General features: G+C 38.1%; 1 protein-coding gene across 1 annotated transcript in view; it reads left to right on the top strand.

The window, feature by feature from the left end:
- BRWD1 (bromodomain and WD repeat domain containing 1) overlaps positions 1-18,086 on the top strand; it is a 111,877-nt gene that overhangs the window by 46,213 nt on the left and 47,578 nt on the right. The window contains exons 16-20 of the mRNA XM_065876412.1: positions 1,808-1,936; positions 2,114-2,339; positions 7,872-8,057; positions 11,791-11,974; positions 14,278-14,371. Of these exons, the coding sequence (XP_065732484.1) occupies positions 1,808-1,936; positions 2,114-2,339; positions 7,872-8,057; positions 11,791-11,974; positions 14,278-14,371 (819 nt within the window). The remainder of the gene's footprint in view (positions 1-1,807; positions 1,937-2,113; positions 2,340-7,871; positions 8,058-11,790; positions 11,975-14,277; positions 14,372-18,086) is intronic.

Here is an 18,086-nt window from a genome sequence, read left to right as displayed (position 1 = left end):
TAAAATAACCTCTAAGCCAAAGAGTAATCTGAAAAAAGTCTCAAATGGGCAACGATGATCTTATTTCCAGTCAGACACCAAAAATTGGCCTTGTATACTGGATTCTTGTTACCTTTACTGCTCAGCTGAGAGTCTCCTAATTCTTTAATGCTAGACAAATTACGTAGGGTTGTAAACTACTAACAAAAACAGTATTTCATTAAGTAAATAGTTAACATAATGTGACACTGAAGTGTTCTCCAGGCACAGTTGAAGGTTGGATTTTGTCAGGAATCATTGTGTAGGACTCTTCAGACTGCAGGTAAAAACTGGAGTCTGTCTTGCTCTGCCTAGGTAGGTTTGCCCACTTGGGAAAACTTCCTTCTCAGCAGGTACCCTGAGCAAAGCTTTTGGTGCAGTAAGTTCCACATGTATGATAGGAGAGTAACTGCCACCATCTTGGCTTTACCAGCCAAGGGCTCTCCCCTCCCCACCCTCCTCTGCTTTACTTGGACTGAAGGTCTCAGGCCAGAGGTGTGAAGTGGTGCCAGGGTGCAGGTTGGGCTGTGGTGGAGGTGACTCTTCAAAGGACCCTGGGGGTGAATCTGTGTAATAGGAGGAAAAATATTTACACGTTTTTTTCCTTTTTATGTTACGAGAGAATGCAAATTTGTATACATGGATTATCTTATTCAGCAAGTCCCCAAATATCCCAATACCTTAATTCCTCCCCCCCACCCCATTTTGTTAATTGGCACTCAGTCATGTGTGGTATAGCAGTAGTGAATTATTGCTTTTCGAGCAGGTATTTAGGTATGTATGTGAGTTTGTTTTGGCAGTTAGTTGGGTGGATGAATCCTTTTTCCAGCGCTGGTTTAACTTGTCCTAAAGTTTAATTATTGGAAAGTTATAGGCTGAGACAACAGATAAGCATAGCTCTACACTATTGAGTTAATGAAACAACTCATTTAACTATAAATTGATAATACTAAACTACTATAATTTACAGTTAAAAAAAACAAGAATAAAACAGAAAACAGTTTAAAAGTTATCTATTTAAGGCAACATTCATGATGCACTTAGAGTATCCTTTCTGAAATTTGTGGCAGTTTGAAATAAGGTAGTTGCAGGTGCAGGCATTTACATATGCACCCTTGAGACTGCAGCGTTACAAATTTTGCATTTCCACTTAGTCATCTAAGTGGAAAGCTTAAACTCCGTAAAAGTATTGATTTTAGTTCATGAATTCCAAACTTTATTAATCTTTAATCATTTCCCTTGTAGGTTTTTTTTTTTTTTTTTTTTTTTTTTGTGGTACGCGGGCCTCTCACTGTTGTGGCCTGTCCCGTTGCGGAGCACAGGCTCCAGGCGCCCAGGCTCAGCAGTCATGGCTCATGGGCCCAGCCGCTCCGCGGCACGTGGGATCTTCCCGGACCGGGGCACGAACCCGTGTCCCCTGCATAGGCAGGCGGACTCTCAACCACTGCTCCACCAGGGAAGCCCCTCCCTTGTAGGTTATTAGTCAAAAGATTTTTGTTATATATTGAAAGAAAAGTTTGTGAAATTGTCATTCACATGTAAGAAGTAAAGAAAGCCTTCATTTTGGATTGGTTTATGATCCTTCATTTGATCAATTTGAGAACTAATTCTTAGAAGATCTTTTGAGATTTTTTTCTAGGCTAGTGTTATCTAAAGTGAATTTTATTTTCTGAAAATATTAACATGTGCTTAACGAAAACTTTGTTTAAAAATTTGGTTTTTCAGAAGTTGATATAGCAAAAGCTCTTACAAAGAAATGGTCATACATTTTTCCCTCTGTGTTTCCTAGATTGAAGGACAAGGACATGGAGCTGTATTTGACTGTAAGTTTTCACAGGATGGACAGCATTTTGCCTGTACAGATTCTCACGGTCACCTTCTGATATTTGGTTTTGGATGCAGCAAGCCATATGAAAAGGTCATTTCATATACTTTCTTACAGCATGTAAAATAGTTATAAAGGATGTTTTGAAAATAGGTTAGATGTATTGATTTAATTTTTTTGTCTTTTCAAATAAAGTTAACTGGTTAATAATTTATTTTCTTTAACATGTGTAAACCTCAAAATATCAATTTGTAAACTTGCCTTTTCTAGATTCCCGATCAGATGTTCTTCCATACTGACTATCGGCCACTGATTAGGGATTCTAATAATTACGTCTTAGATGAGCAAACTCAGCAGGCTCCTCATCTTATGCCTCCACCATTCTTGGTAGATGTAGATGGAAATCCTCATCCAACTAAGTATCAGAGATTAGTACCAGGCCGAGAGAATTCTGCAGATGAGCATTTGGTTCCACAGCTAGGTTATGTGGCAACAAGTAAGTTTTAAGTCTTTTGTTTTGTTTTGTTTAATTTTTAATTTGAAAAATGTAAGTAATAATACAAAGAACTTCTGTACTTTCAGATTCACCAGTCCTTAATATTTTGTTTTATTATTGTATCGCTAGATACATATTATTGTTTTGAACCATTTGACACTTAAGTTCTGGCCCTCATGTCCATTTACCCCTAAATACTTCAGTATGTATTTTCTAAGAACAAAGATATTTTCTCATGTAATCATAAACTGTTATCAAAATTAGGACATTTAACAATTATATAATACTGTTATCAAATCTGTAGTCTGTAATCAAATATTATTGTTCTAATAATGCCTGTTACAGCTTTTTTTCCTCCCTTGATGTAGATTTTAATTTGGGACTGCACATTAAATTCAGTTGTCATTGATTAAGTTCAGGTTATGCATTTTGGAAAGAAGACAACATAAATGGTGTTGTAGCCTTCGGAGTATCATGTAAGGATGCTTACGATTGTGTTTTGTGCACTTATTGGTGACGCTGACTTTGAACACTTGGTATCCGCCAAGGTTTTCCACTATGAATTTTTTTTTCTCTTTGTAACTATTAAGTAGCTTGTGGTTTAAATAACCTGTTCTATTTCAAACTTTTAGGATCCATTGATAATATTTGCCTGAATCAGTTGTTACTCTGAACGTTGCAAAACAGTTTTCTAACTCTGTTATCATTGCATCTGCATTTTATCATTAGCTGGCCATCTACTACTCTCCCATTTATTTATTTATTTCATTTATTAAGTTTTAGTATGGACTTCCCGGTTGTTATATAGTGGGTTACAATCCAGTACTATCATTGTTTAGTTGCTCATATTATCCTTGGATTTGGCTGGGAGAGTCCATTCAAGCTGAGTTTTGTGTATTTTCCCAAGTCCCCATCATTCCTTGAGCACTTCATTACTTTCTGGCAAAAGATGTTCCAGTCCCATCTTGTACTTTGCCTGTCCTAGCCAAGTACAGAGTTTTTTGTTTTGTTTGCTTTTGTATTTGTTCATGGCAGTGTAATGTTTTTCCCTAATATTATTAAATGCAATTAACTTTTTATTTATTTTTATTTTTGAAAATTTTTTGCGGTACGTGGGCCTCTCACTGTTGTGGCCTCTCCTGTTGCGGAGCACAGGCTCTGGACACGCAGGCTCAGCGGCCATGACTCACGGGCCTAGCTGCTCTGCGGCATGTGGGATCTTCCCGGACTCGGGCACGAACCCGTGTCCCCTGCATCAGCAGGCGGACTCTCAACCACTGCGCCACCAGGGAAGCCCTAATATTATTAAATGAAGAAAAAAGATGCTTCTATTTTGTTTGGATGAGGATTAATTTACTGAAACTAAATCACCTTAAGGTTAAAGATTAATGTAAATCACTATATGTTTACTCTTTCAAATTTTTTTTATTAGTTTGATTGAAGTGTACTTTATATACAACAAAATTCACCACTTTTAAGTGTACAGTTCATTTGAGTTGAGAAATGTTAAACAGTCATGTAAGCCACCACCACAATCAAGATACAGAACATTTCCATTGCCCCCAAAAGTTCTCTTGGGCCTGTTTGGAATTAGTCCTCTCCCTTCTCCTGGCCCCTTGTAATGACTGTTTTATTTTGTCACTTTGACTTTTCCTTTTTAAGGAATTTTGTATAAATGAAATCATACAATATGTAGTCTTTTGTGTCTGGCTTCTTTAACTTAACATGGTTCTTTTGAGATTCATTCCTGTTGCAGGTATCAGTTGTTTTTTTCCTGTTTATTGATAGTGCAGCATTGTATGGATATACCATCATTTATCTATTCACTAGTAGCTGAAAACCATTTGTCTTTTTTCCATTTTGTAGCTGTTTTAAGGAGTGCTGAAATATCCAACTATCCTGTGGATTTGTCTTATTTTTTCCTTCAGTTCTCTCAATTTTCTCTGTATGTATTTTAAAATTCTGGTATTATATACCTACACATTTCAGATTGTGCTCCTGGTGAATTCTTTGTTTTACAATTTTATTTATTTTTGGCTGCATTGGGTCCTCGCTGTTCGTGGGCTTCCTCTAGTTGTGGTGCGCAGGCTTCTCATTGCGGTGGCTTCTCTTGTTGCGGAGCATGGGCTCTAGGTGCGTGGGCTTCAGTAGTTGTGGCACACGGGCTTCAGTAGTTGTGGCTCGCGGGCTCTAGAGCACAGGCTCAGTAGTTGTGGCCCGTGGGCTAGCTGCTCTGCGGTATGTGGGATCTTCGCGGACCAGGGCTCGAACCCATGTCCCCTGCATTGGCAGGTGGATTCCCAACTACTGTGCCCCCAGGGAAGCCCTGAATTAATTCTTTCATCATTATGAAATGTCCCTTTTTATCCTCAGGAGTATTTCTTGTTTTGAAGACTATTAACTTTGTTTCATACTAAAGTAAATAATCCAACTTTTTAAAATTAGTGTTATCATGTTGTATCTTTTCAATTCTTCTAACCAGTATGTCTTTATATTTTTTTTTTTTATGCGTTACGCGGGCCTCTCACTGTTGTGGCCTCTCCCGTTGCGGAGGACAGGCTCCGGACGCGCAGGCTCAGCGGCCATGGCTCACGGGCCCAGCCGCTCCGCGGCATGTGGGATCTTCCCAGACCGGGGCACGAACCCGTGTCCCCTGCATCGGCAGGCGGACTCTCAACCACTGCGCCACCAGGGAAGCCCATGTCTTTATATTAAAACAGATTTCTTGCAGGCAGCAATCTAGTCTGACAACCTGTCCTTTAATTGGACTATGTAGACCATTTACATTTAATATAATTATTAGTGTAGTGAGGCTTAAAGCTCTACATAATGCTACTTGTTTTGTCTATCCTTTCTGTTCTTTGTGCCGTTTCTCCTTTTTCCCCAAACTTTTTTGAAGTTGCTTATTTTTTAGTGTTTTATCATTATTGCCACTAATGTTTTATTAGCAATACCTGTTAGTCCTACTTATTTTTAATGGTTGTTCTAGGGCCTAAATTGTCACTGTGTAGTTTGCAGACCCATGGTTCTATCCATGACCTTTTATGGGGTCTTCGAGGTTATGACTATCTTCATAATAATATGGAACTATTATTTACCTTTGACATTTGCACTGATGAAACAGAAGCAGTGGTGGGTGAAACATTTGGTACCTGAGCACAAATCAAGGCCATGGCACCAAACTACTAGCGGTCATTGTATTCTCCACTGATTTGAACACACGTTTAAAAATATTCTGAGTGTTAACATTGGAAATATGCTTAAAACAGTTCTTGTTTGTGTCTGAAGTCTCTGTACTGGCTAGTGGGAAGGTGTACTATTGCCAGCCCGGTGAGAGTTCTGGCAATATTTTGGCATTAAAAAATGGCTTGGCTTTTTCATGTTTTATTCCCCAGCATGGTGGAGTTTTAACCAATGTGTGCACATATTATTTAGCCAAAGAATCGATTCCTCATTGTGTACCTCTGAGCTTTCTGTGCAATCCAGTCCTCTCTGATATTCAGCTTTGCATATTTTAATCTTTCCCCTGCTCTCAAACTCTGATCTCTGTCTCTCAACTCATTGTGACCTCTGGATGGTACTTGGGTTCCCTCTCCTTGTTCTGTAGTCTGGAGATTGCCTCCAGGCTTTTACCTGGAGCAATCAAAAGATTGGGCTCCATTGTCTTCTCTCAGGGATCACAGTCCTGTGCTGTTATCCAATATCTGAAAGCCCTTCTTTCATATATATTTTTTCCAGTGTTGTAGTAGTTTATAGTGGAAGGGCACTGTAGTACTTAAGCCTTTATGTGTAGAACCCTTCTTTAGTATTTGAATGGTGACTGCATTATGCCAAGTAGAAACAGGTATCATTCTTGATATTTCCCAAGTTACATTTAAATTCAGTGCTGTGAAAGAAAAGTTACATAGGGTTTTTTGGGGAGGGGAGAGGATTAGAAGTCTCCTTTTCTGCTGTTTTCCCTTTGTTTCTATGTTGTGATCTTAGGGATGTTATGTTATTCCTAGTCCTAATTAAAGTCTTTTTATCCTTTTATGAAATTTTTAAAAATATACATTGATTTTATTTATTTATGTTTGGCTGTGTTGGGTCTTCGCTGCTGTGTGCGGGCTTTCTCTAGTTGTAGCAGGCGGGGGCTACTCTTTGTTGTGGTGCGAGGGCTTCTCATTGCGATGGCTTCTCTTGTTGCAGAGCATGGGCTCTAGGCGCACAGGCTTCAGTAGTTCTGGCACGTGGGCTCAGGAGTTGTGGCTTGTGGGCTGTAGAGTGCAGGCTCAGTAGTTGTGGTGCACGGCCTTAGTTGCTCCATGGCATGTGGGATCTTCCCGGACCAGGGCTTGACCCCGTGTCCCCTGCACTGGCAGGCAGATTCTAAACCACTGTGCCACCAGGGAAGTCCCTTGTTATCCTTTTAGATTAGGGCTCCACTTCTTGCTGTCTTAGTTCATTTTTTGACAGTGGTCAAAAAATTTCCGTGGATTTTGTTTAGCTCTTCTAAATTCTTCATTGATTTCCACAGTAAAATGGAGATGTCATCAATAAGATTTAAGGGATCTAAAAGTAGATTAGTAGGATAGAAGTATTTTTCCCCCTGAAATAGTATATGACATTTTTCAGTTTCTGACGTGTTACTATGGATGGAAGTATATCTTTGCATTCTTTTTGCCTAATACCCTATTAATTTCAATTTGTTAAGGTTCTGCTTATAAACTTGTGGGGGGGGTGGTCCATGTTATATATTATGTTCAAAGAAGATGCGTTTTATGATGGGAGGATATGTAACGAGTTGTTTGCATGAAAATGTCAATGTTTAGGTAAATTTCAAGACCCCACAACCATCTAACACTTTTTATCCATTAACACTAACTGAACCTATTAAATATCTCTGAAAATGTATTATTTGAAAAATAAAGAAGCAGAGACACTTAAAAATATCTGATTTTGTATGTGGAGGATTATGGCTATGCTTAAAGCCTATTTGAAAGAGTGACTTAAGCTTGGTGGGAGAGGCACGTGGAAGCTGCCTCCCTCAACTGTGCGTACTTGGGGTGGGAGAGAGCTGGAGTTGGGAGTGGTCATTTGTTGAAGGCCTAAAAGGTGTTACTTACTCTTTTTTATTTCATAAGACAGAGAAATGCCACTGCTTTTCTCTACATCAGAAATCGCACATTATTGGTTGTTATAGTCAGAGAGACCTTGAGAGATAAGATTTTAATGAAATACTTGTATAAATGAGGGGCGTTAACGTGAAACAGAAAAACAAGACTTTCACTTTCACTCAAGTGTGTTTCCAGGTGCTCACTGCTAGGGATTTCAGAACCTCTGTTGAGGTTTTTGTGGTACTTAGTACCTAAAGTTTGTTTTGAATTTTTTTCTATGACTTAATTAGTTATGAATATAAAGGATATCTTTAATTGATTATTTTTGAAAAACAAGAATTCTGACAATTGCTAATGTAATTTAAATTGTAGCCTATTGAAAGTTTTTTCCTCTTCATATGTATTATGATTTCATATTCATTCATTGAATTTGCAGGTGATGGAGAGGTAATTGAACAAATTATAAGCCTACAAACCAATGACAATGGTGAACGAAGCCCAGAGTCCAGTGTTCTTGATGGAATGATAAGACAGTTGCAGCAGCAGCAAGACCAGAGAATGGGAGCAGGTCAAGATGCTGTTCCAGGTGGACTTTCAAATGGGGAAGAAACACCCCGAAGAGGTAATAAATATATGAGAGCTATTTTGCCTTAATATGGCTGGATTGAAATTGAAGAATAAATGAAGTCATTGTCCCCTACACGCAGTGTAAAAAGCCTTAAGCAATGTACGCTTACAACTTGAGTAGTAGTCTGGAGGTAGCTTTATTAGGTGTAAGGTTGATGGGCTAACAAATGGACATTGGAATTTCAAGTACTATGAAAGGCTATTGAAATCTTTTTGCTCTAAAATAAGAGTATTTACAAAATTACATTAAATAAATAAGAGTAAAGAACAAAGTGTTTTCTAAAGGAAACACTAGATTTCCTTTCCTTTATAATCCTTAAAAAACTGAATTGAGTAGAGCCCTAATGTTTCTTACTGAATCAGAAAGCTTGAAGTGAGTTTTCAGGGCAAAGTACTTGATATTGGAATGTAGTAATAATTATGTTAGTGGAAATAATCTAGAAGAGATGGGCGATTGTTATGCAACTGAAAACTTACTCTAGAAAAGCTAAAACCTTGTGGAAGATAAGAGAAGATTTGAGAGGCTGTAAAATGCTATAAAATTTCCTGTCTCTTTATTGCTCAGTGCTGTGTTCTGAACAGTTTCTTCAGCTCTTTCTGCCCTTTCACTCTTTTTTTTTGCGGTATGCGGGCCTCTCACTGTTGTGGCCTCTCCCGTTGCGGAGCACAGGCTCCGGACGTGCAGGCTCAGCGGCCATGGCTCACGGGCCTAGCTGCTCCGCGGCATGTGGGATCTTCCTGGACCGGGGCACGAACCCGTGTCCCCTGCATTGGCAGGCGGACTCTCAGCCACTGCGCCACCAGGGAAGCCCATTGACATACTCTTATTGTTCATTTACACATGCTCCTCTTTTATTTGTTTTAAATCATGATAATAATCTACATCTTTTTATGTGGTCCTGTCCTGTTTCCCTATCCCAAGATAACAACTATTCTGAATCTCATGTTGACTCTTTGCCTTTTAAAAAATAGATTTGACACTCTTAAATGTATGAATAAAAAGCATTTGTTTTTAAACTTTATCCAAAGGTTTATAAAGGTTAACTTTATCAAAAGGTTTATAAAGGTTTATAAAAGGTTTATAAAGCGACTTAATTTTTTTCACATAGTGCTGTATTTTTAAGATTGCTCAGTTGTCGCATTGGATTAATTTTGGCTATTGTGTACTCTGTTGTATATCTGATTTTATTAATTCATTCTCTTGATGGACTTTTGGGTAGTTTTGAGATTTTGCTAATCTCAAACAGAAATGCTATTAACAGTCTTGTATGGGTCTCATACACACTTGAAAGAGTTTCTGTCTCTCAGGTATGTTTTTTTCCTAAATTCTAGAGTAAGATGTGAACTTTATCCCTTAGGCTTCATTCTATATCTTCCAAGAACTGGAACATTCTTTTATATGATCATAATACAATGGTCACAGTCAACAGACTTTACAGTACTACACAATGTACAGACTATACAGTACTGCTCTCTGATGTACAATCTTTACATTTCCCCACTTGTCCCAAAATTGTCCTTCATGGCTTTTTAAAATTTTAGGGTTTAATCAAGCCTTGGTCCATGTGCTTAATTATTGAGTCTCTTTTAATTTAGAACAGTTCCCTCATGGCACTGGTACTTTTGAAGAGTTCAGGCCTGTTGTTTCACAGAATTTCCCTCAATTTGAATTTGTCTGATTATCTCAAAATTGGATTCAGGTCAGACATTTTAGGTAAGAATACTGCATAGCTGCTGTGTTCTTCTCAGTGCATCAGAGCAAGAGGCACAAGATATGTATGCATTTTTCTGCACCTTGCTTTTTTCCCTTAACAGCATATTCTAGTAATCACTCTTTGCATTCACAGAGCTCGTCTTCATTCCTTTTTATAGCTTCATAGTACTCCACTGTGTGGAATAACCAGTCTTTGTAATTAATCTGTTTATGGCCACTTAAGTTATTTTTCATGCTTGCTATTACAAGTAATGTTGTGATACATAACATATATTTTCTTCAAACTGTTGGAGAATAATACTATGACTTGGGCAGTCAAATTTGGAATTTAGGGCTTCCCTGGTGGTGCAGTGGTTAAGAATCTGCCTGCCAACATAGGGGACGTGGGTTTGAGCCCTGGTCCGGGAAGATCACACATGCCACAAAGCAACTAAGCCTGTGCGCCACAACTACTGAGCCTGCGCTCTATAGCCCACCAGCCACAACTACGGCGCCCACGTGCCACAACTACTGAAGCCCATGTGCCTAGAGCCTGAGCTCCGCAACAAGAGAAGCCATGGCAATGAGAAGTCTGCCCACCGCAATGAAGAGTAGCCCCCACTTGCTGCAACTAGAGAAAGCCCACGCACTGTGACAAAGACCCAGTGCAGACACACACACACACAAAATTTAGAATTTATTTTTAGTTCTCAATTCAAAAAGTGTTTCTTAAACATCAATATATTTTAATACAAATTTTGGATTAATAGCAGGGGCATTTAATGTCATTTTTAATAGATGGAGTATAATATGTTGTGCACGGCAAATTGGTTCACATTTGATTGGTGAACAGAATGTTGTACATAGAAGAATGCAGAGGTTTGTTTGTTCATATTTGAGTTTTACCCTAAGCAAGGAGAGCTGGTGTATTTGGAGTAAAATTTAATAGCCTCCCGTAGGAAAGGATATAGCCCCCAGTTTTTTTTGTTGCATTAGTAGCAGGATCCCCTTCACCCTGTGGTTCAAGAAAACAAGTGCTTTGACTGGGATTCCCTCCACATCCCCCCAGGGTGGTCTCCATCCTTTGTGACTTCCAGCTCTTGGGAGGTTGCCCTGCCTCCTGTGTCTACCTGATCAGCTCTGCATAGGCTTAGGGCTTGATGTGGTCTGCATTGCCCTGTTACCCACTCTTCTAGCTCCAATTCAGGTGCTGCCAGCATTTCCCCACTTTGCATTTTTGTGAATTTTTAATAATGGGCTCTGGCAACTTGCCTGCTTGAGTGGCTTAGATTATCTCTTTAGGTCACAAATAATGTTTTTTGTTAGAGCTCTTATTATAAAGCCACCACAGTTTGAGGCATCTATTTGCAGTGCTAATTTTTCCAGAAAGATGTGTTTTTAGTTTGCAGTTTTGAGGAAGGCGAGGAGGTTTTTAGGACTGCAAATATAACATTGTTATAGAAAATGCTTGTACATTAAATTTCAGAAAGTCTAATAAAAATGGAAATTGAGCTTAATAGTTATGTTAATGTTCTGTAGTCTGCATTTTTTAAAGAGATCTTTTAAAATTTATTTTGGCTGCGTTGGGTCTTCGTTGCTGTGCACGGGCTTTCTCTAGTTGCGGTGAGCAGGGGCTACTCTTCGTTGCGGTGCATGGGCCTCTCATTGTGATGGCTTCTCGTTGTAGAGCACAGGCTCTAGGTGCGCGGGCTTCAGTAGTTGTGGCTCACGGGCTCTCGAGCGCAGGCTCTGTCGTTGTGGCGCATGGGCTCAGTTGCTCCACGGCATGTGGGATCTTCCCGCGCCAGGGCTTGAACCTGTGTCCCCTGCGCTGGCAGGTGGATTCTTAACCACTGCGCTACCAGGGAAGTCCCCATGTAGCCTACATTTTGATCTCAGTCACATTAAGATTCTTTTTTCCAAAGTTTTTTCAGTAGATCTTTTTTTTTTTTTGGTTTGTGTCATAGTAGGAGGAATGTATATGCATATTAGATTGAAGTTTGTTTTGTAATCATTCTTGACAATTTTTCCCTAGGTTTTAGAAGACTAAGCTTAGACATCCAGTCCCCTCCAAATATTGGTCTGCGTCGTAGTGGACAAGTGGAAGGTGTTCGTCAGATGCACCAGAATGCTCCACGTAGTCAGATGGCTACAGAGCGTGACCTGCAGGCCTGGAAACGAAGAGTGGTTGTACCAGAGGTACCACTAGGCATATTTAGGTTTGTTTTAGGATATCTATTAATATTGTTTATATCTGTGAAAATATATCTATATGGTTATTTACACATTTTAATCATTAGTGGTATAAATAATCATATACATATATTTTAGTAATGGGTTGGGATGTATTTTAATGTGGTAGGAAAATGTCAAAATTGTTCTTTAACTCCATAACCAATCTTGTTTCATCTATACGAACACCCCCTGTTCTCCCTTCAGTATTATTTTGAAAGATATTCCAGACATAATATCATTTTGTCTAAAAGTGTGTCCGTATGTAATTTCTAAGGATAAGGAATTGTCTTAAAATATAACTATAATGCCATTGTCATATCTTAAAAAACAAACAATTCCTCAGTAGAACCAAATAGCCAGTGTTTAAATTTCCAGTTGTTCCAAATGTCATATTTTTAGTTTTTTGCAAGAGAATTTTGTAAGTGGTAAAATTCCATCAGAAGGCACATAATATCTTTTTCTTTATTTCTTTTCTTTTTTTTTTTTTTTTTTTTGTGATGCTAGCAGGAACTGATACTCACTGCCCAGGTTCATTAATTCATTAGGGATTATAAAATAGTGATATTTCAGCTCTGAAGTCTTTATTATCTTGGCTACTTCCAAATAAAAATTTACCCACATCTACTATTTGATTATCCAGTAGTAAAGTTTGTATATAATAAACAAGTTTCTGTATAAAAAACAGGATAGCTACCTGCTCATTTTGCTTTATTTACCTTCAAAATAAAGATTTATTCCTTTATATTCTTCTACAGTGGCCAGTTTGTGTGTTTGTTCACTGTATTAATTACACTGCTGTGATTTAGCTTATTTCTAATGTCCTTGTTAATGTTTAAATTTTTCTATCTTGGCCAGGAGGAGCTTCTTCAGGTTGGCTCCTGCGTCCTTTTGAAATGATGTAGTAGCCTTGTGTAGCATCTTTGCTGTCAGGCATGGCAGGGTGTTATAGGTTCTTCTTGTAAATTTCTTGACCTAGACTTAGGATTAGTCTTTTCTCTTAAGCAGCCCTATTTTCTTTTAGTGAGAAATGATATTTCATAAGTATAGTGTGGATCGTAGGGTTTTCCTTGTACTGAATTGTGATGTACTGATTTTCAAGTTATCAGAATGGAGGCAGCAAATACTGTTTTTCATTGATATCTAAAATGTTTCAGTATTCTGTCACGTTTGTGTCTCATAATAACTAATACCTTGAAGGTAATTTTGTAAAAGTTTTCATGTGTTTAGCCAGAAGAGTCAGTTGATTGGTGAAGTAATATTGGATAATATTTATATTTCATACAGTGAATTTAAGGATGTTTATAAGTATACGATAAACTAATGAAAAGCAAAATCTGGAATTGGGATGAGAAATACAGAAAATCACTGTCGTGTATGCAGCATTCTATAATTAAGCCTTAAAATTATGTCTGAGTTGCATGGTCATCAGAACTGAAAGTGTCATTTTAGGATACTTTTTGTTGTCAAAATCAAGGGAAGCAAATAGGTATCAGGAGTGAAAGTCCTGAAGAATAGTTCCTTAAACGAGCATTTATTTTGTTAACATAAAGGAAGACTGGAAGTAGTTTAAGGCTAGAATCACGGTTCCCCAGCATTTTCCCCGGCGGCAAAAAGGACATTTCTAGTTGAAGGGATTTCATTTAAGCAGACTTAATGGTCCCACATGACATGTCTCCTCATAACTCATTGACCAGAATGTCCATATGGCCACACTTAGCTACAGAGGAGGCAAGGTAATACAGTCTCTATTTAGAGCAGCAAAGAGCCTAGATGAAAATTTGAGATTTTGCTTCTAAGGAAGAAAGAAGAATGGATTTTGTGAGTCAGCTAGCCGCTGCAGTATAATTTTCCCAAAGAAGAGCATAGCTCTTTCTAGAACTCTATTCTAAAATACATTTGAGTTTTTATGAAGGAGATGCTGAGTGATACAGTAGAATCCTTTAGAGAATGGATTTGCAATCTTGGAAAATCGTAGGTACATTCTGAGTAGCTAACATGAGAGATTCTGTTTGAGTTGGTCCTCATAGGGCCAATCAAAATACAAATGAATGAATACTTCTGTGTTAAATATGAAAAATAGGACCTACTAGCTGCCTCTGAGATTTTGGTTATATTAAATTTCTAGAAAAGTGTAGTTTGCCTTAAGTTTTGTTATAACTTTAGGAATTTTCTGTATTAATTAAAAAAATACTTAAGTTATGATTCCCAGAATCATAATGATTAGTTTTTTTCTCTATATATCCTTTATTTATCAGCAATTAATATAACTGGGTACTTAAATTTGTAGGAAGTTGGAAGACTTCAGAATAGAGAAAGGTGAAGAAGAAAGAAATCTTTATATAATTGGAAGAAAGAGGAAGACTCTCCATCTTTCACAAAAGGTAACCTAAATTCCATTTCCTTAGGAATAAACAAATTAGAAATTAAACTGAAATTTATAGTTTTCTTTTTGATCACTGAGAATATTAGTAATATTAGTCTTCTGTTTGGGATTTAAAATAGTAGACATAAAGTTGTACAGGTGTTAGGAAAAGTGGCTTGAAACTTGCGGGAAGTAGCCTAATGCCTAACAGTGATGAAGGATTCTAGAAAATTATTGTTGGGATTTCCCTGGCGGTCCAGTGGTTAAGACCTTGAGCTCCCAATGCAGGTGGCACAGGTTTGATCCCTGGCTGGGGAACTAAGATCCCACATGCCTCACGGCACGGCCTAAAAACAAAATGTTATCGTCTAATAACCCCTAGAACATTGCCAGCCCATCAAAAGCATTTTGTATCCATTCCCAATCACTACTCTCTCCTTTCTCCTGCAGGTAACCAACTGTTTGACTTCTAAAGATGCTGGTTAGCTTTGTCTGTTTCTGATGTTTTCCAAATCATGCATTTATAAAAAATCTTAGATGTCACAATGGTTTGCGACAAAGCCCAACCCTACCTGAGAAAATCTTATTCCTTAGTGTTTAATTTCTTGACCATCATATGTGAAGCATTAACAAGTTAATGGAATTTATACAAAATGTATGCAGGATCAGTGCTACACAACTATGGTGAAAATGGTTGTGTTTGCAGATACTCTCTCAATTGGTCATTCAGTTTGGTAGCCATATTGTGAGAAATGGCCTGTGCATGCCTGTCTGCCACATTAACTGCCTTGATGCGTGGGGTTTTTGCTTATGACTTGGGCTTTGAGAATTAAATAAAAATAGTTTCTATCTTATTATTTAATTTAAAAATAATTCAAATCTATTACGCCAAGTACTGAAAAGAAAAAAATGTTGACTATCTTCAGCTATAGTTAGAATATTTTCTCATGATAAAAAGCCTTCAAAGTTAAATTTACTAACATTTTCAAGAAATTTTTTCATTTGTTTTATTTTTGCTGGAAAAGTTTTGAAAGATTTTTAAACATTTGATTACTGTGCTGTTATGTATTCAGAAATTTCTAATTTGGATATGTAATTTGATAAATTACAATCTGTAATTAAATTACATCAAAAGTTATTCAAGAAAGTTATAAAGTTAAATGCAGAGAGCTTTAAAAATTTCAATTTAGCTTTTGTCTTAAAAATGTTACCTATTTTAAACCCTGTACTGGATAAGAAGGCTAAGCCTTATACTTAATCTGTTGATGTACAAAGTACAGATATACTACATAAGTGTTTACATACTGTATGTATGTCTGTGGTATTACAAGTCGAGGGAGCAAATTAGGAGAAAGTCAGGTTTCCTATAGGGTAGTGGTAATGTTAAAAAAAGGGTAAGAAGGGCTTCCCTGGTGGCACAGTGGTTGGGAGTCCGCCTGCCGATGCAGGGGACACAGTTTTGTGCCCCGGTCCGGGAAGATCCCACATTGGCCACGGAGCAACTAGGCCCGTGAGCCATGGCCGCTGAGCCTGCGCGTCTGGAGCCTGTGCTTTGCAATGGGAGAGGCCACAACGGTGAGAGGCCTGCGTACCGCAAAAAAAAAAAAAAGAAAAAAAAGGATAAGAAACATTGATCTAAATGTCATACAGTATGTATATGTAATCTTTTGTATCTGGCTTGCATTTGCCCTTGTGAGACCTGTCTTTGTTGTGAGTAGTTGAAGTTCATTTGTTTTCACTGTTGGATAGTATTCCTTAATGAGAATGTTGCTGTTTAATCTATTCTTAAAGGACGTTTGGGTTGTTTTCATGTTAGGAATATGAATTAGGAATAGTATGTTAGGAACAATATTGCTTTCAACATTTTGTACATATTTCTTGGTATCTGTCTGTATTTCTTTTTTTTATTACCTTTTTTTTTTTGCGGTACGCGGGCCTCTCACTGTTGTGGCCTCTCCCCTTGCGGAGCACAGGCTCCAGACGCACAGGCTCAGCGGCTGTGGCTCACGGGCCCAGCCGCTACACGGCATGTGGGATCTTCCCAGACCGGGGCATGAACCCGTGTCCCCTGCATCGGCAGGCAGACTCTCAACCATTGCGCCACCAGGGAAGCCCCATCTGTATTTCTTTTGAGTATATGCACTGGAGTGAAATTATTGGAGCATAGGGTATGTGTATGTTCAACTTTAGTAGTTAATGCCACATGTGGTTTCAAAACGATTGCACTCTTGCTTATAGTGAGATAAGTATTAAAGTCTCATCATGTTTGTAGATTTCTTTGTTTCTACTTACTTTGCTTTCTGTAGTTTGAAGCTATGTTATTTGTTGTGTACAAATTTAGAATTTCCCTTTTTCCTACTGAATTGAACCTTTTACCGTTATGAACTTATCTCTAGTAGTGCTTTATTCTTCAAATTCTTGTATATGAATGTAGCTATGCTAGCTTTCTTTTGGCTAGCGTTTGCATAGTACATGTTTTTATCCTTTACTTCTTGTCTTTCCCTTTTGTCTTTTTTTAAAAAAAATTAATTTATTTATTTTTGGCTGCTTTGGTTCTTCGTTGCTGTGCGCTGCTTTCTCTAGTTGCAGTGCATGGGCCTCTCATTGCAATGGCTTCTCTTGTTGCGGAGCACAGGCTCTAGGTGTGCGGGCTTCAGTAGTTGTGGCACATGGGCTCAGTAGTTGTGGCTCGCGGGCTCTAGAGCACAGTCTCAGTAGTTGTGGCTCACGGGCTTAGTTGCTCCGTGGCATGTGGGATCTTCCTGGACCAGGGCTCGAAGCCATGTCCCCTGAATTGGCAGGCAGATTCTTAACCACGGTGCCACCAGGGAAGCCCTATTTTCTGTCTTTTTTGTTTTTAGGCTGTTTCTTGCTGTTCTGAATTTTTTTCTGACCGAATATATTCCATTTAGTTAGTTCTCTTCAGCTGTGTGTATCCTGCTAATAACCTCGTGTTCTTAGTTTTAGTTATTGTGTTTTTCTGTTCAGAATTTTCCAGAGTTTTCAGTTTTCTGCTGAAGTTCTCTTTATTTTAATTCCTTGAAAATCAGCCCTGGTTATTAAAAAAACCCATTTCTGGTTATTTCATTATCTTGTTCCCCTGTTAATCTGTTTGCATTCTGTGTTGATTTTTTTCTCATTTTATTACAATCACATTTTCTTTGTTGCCTGTATTTTTGATTGAATGTTAGATGTTAGAGATGGTTTGAAGCCTAGGATGGCATTTCTTCTCCAGAGAAGGTTTTAATTTGCTTCTGGTAGGCTACTAGGGCCACTCTCAAGCCTGTATCACCTTCACCCAGACAAGGATGGGCTTTTAGTTCCTTGAGATTACTGTTTATCTGTGGTTTACCTATAGGTCTAGATTATAGCTCTTTGGGCTAACAGCTGAAGCTTGAGGTGTTTGCCTATACATAGGAGACTCCGAATTGTAATTTTTGTTAGCATAACTCAAGAGTTTAGTCTGTCAGTTTTTTGCTTACCTGCTAAACCTTTCAGCTTCCTCTTCCAGAGTGAAATTCTAGGGTTCTTTTTTATTGCTTGTATCCTTTTTCGTGTATTGGTCCTGTAAATCTTCATAGCCTTGTTAGGTATATAGGGCCCTCAAACCGTTTTTTTAAAAAATATATATTTTGACACATTTTCTTGTTCTTCTTAGTGGTAGTTTTGGTCCATCTGAATTTACATATTATTAGTCATGAAATTCATTAATAGGAGTTTTTGCCTTAACAAAA

This window comes from Phocoena phocoena, chromosome 4 (assembly GCF_963924675.1).
Source record: "Phocoena phocoena chromosome 4, mPhoPho1.1, whole genome shotgun sequence".
Taxonomy (NCBI): Eukaryota; Metazoa; Chordata; class Mammalia; order Artiodactyla; family Phocoenidae; genus Phocoena; species Phocoena phocoena.
This window is presented reverse-complemented; position numbering and strand designations above follow the sequence as displayed.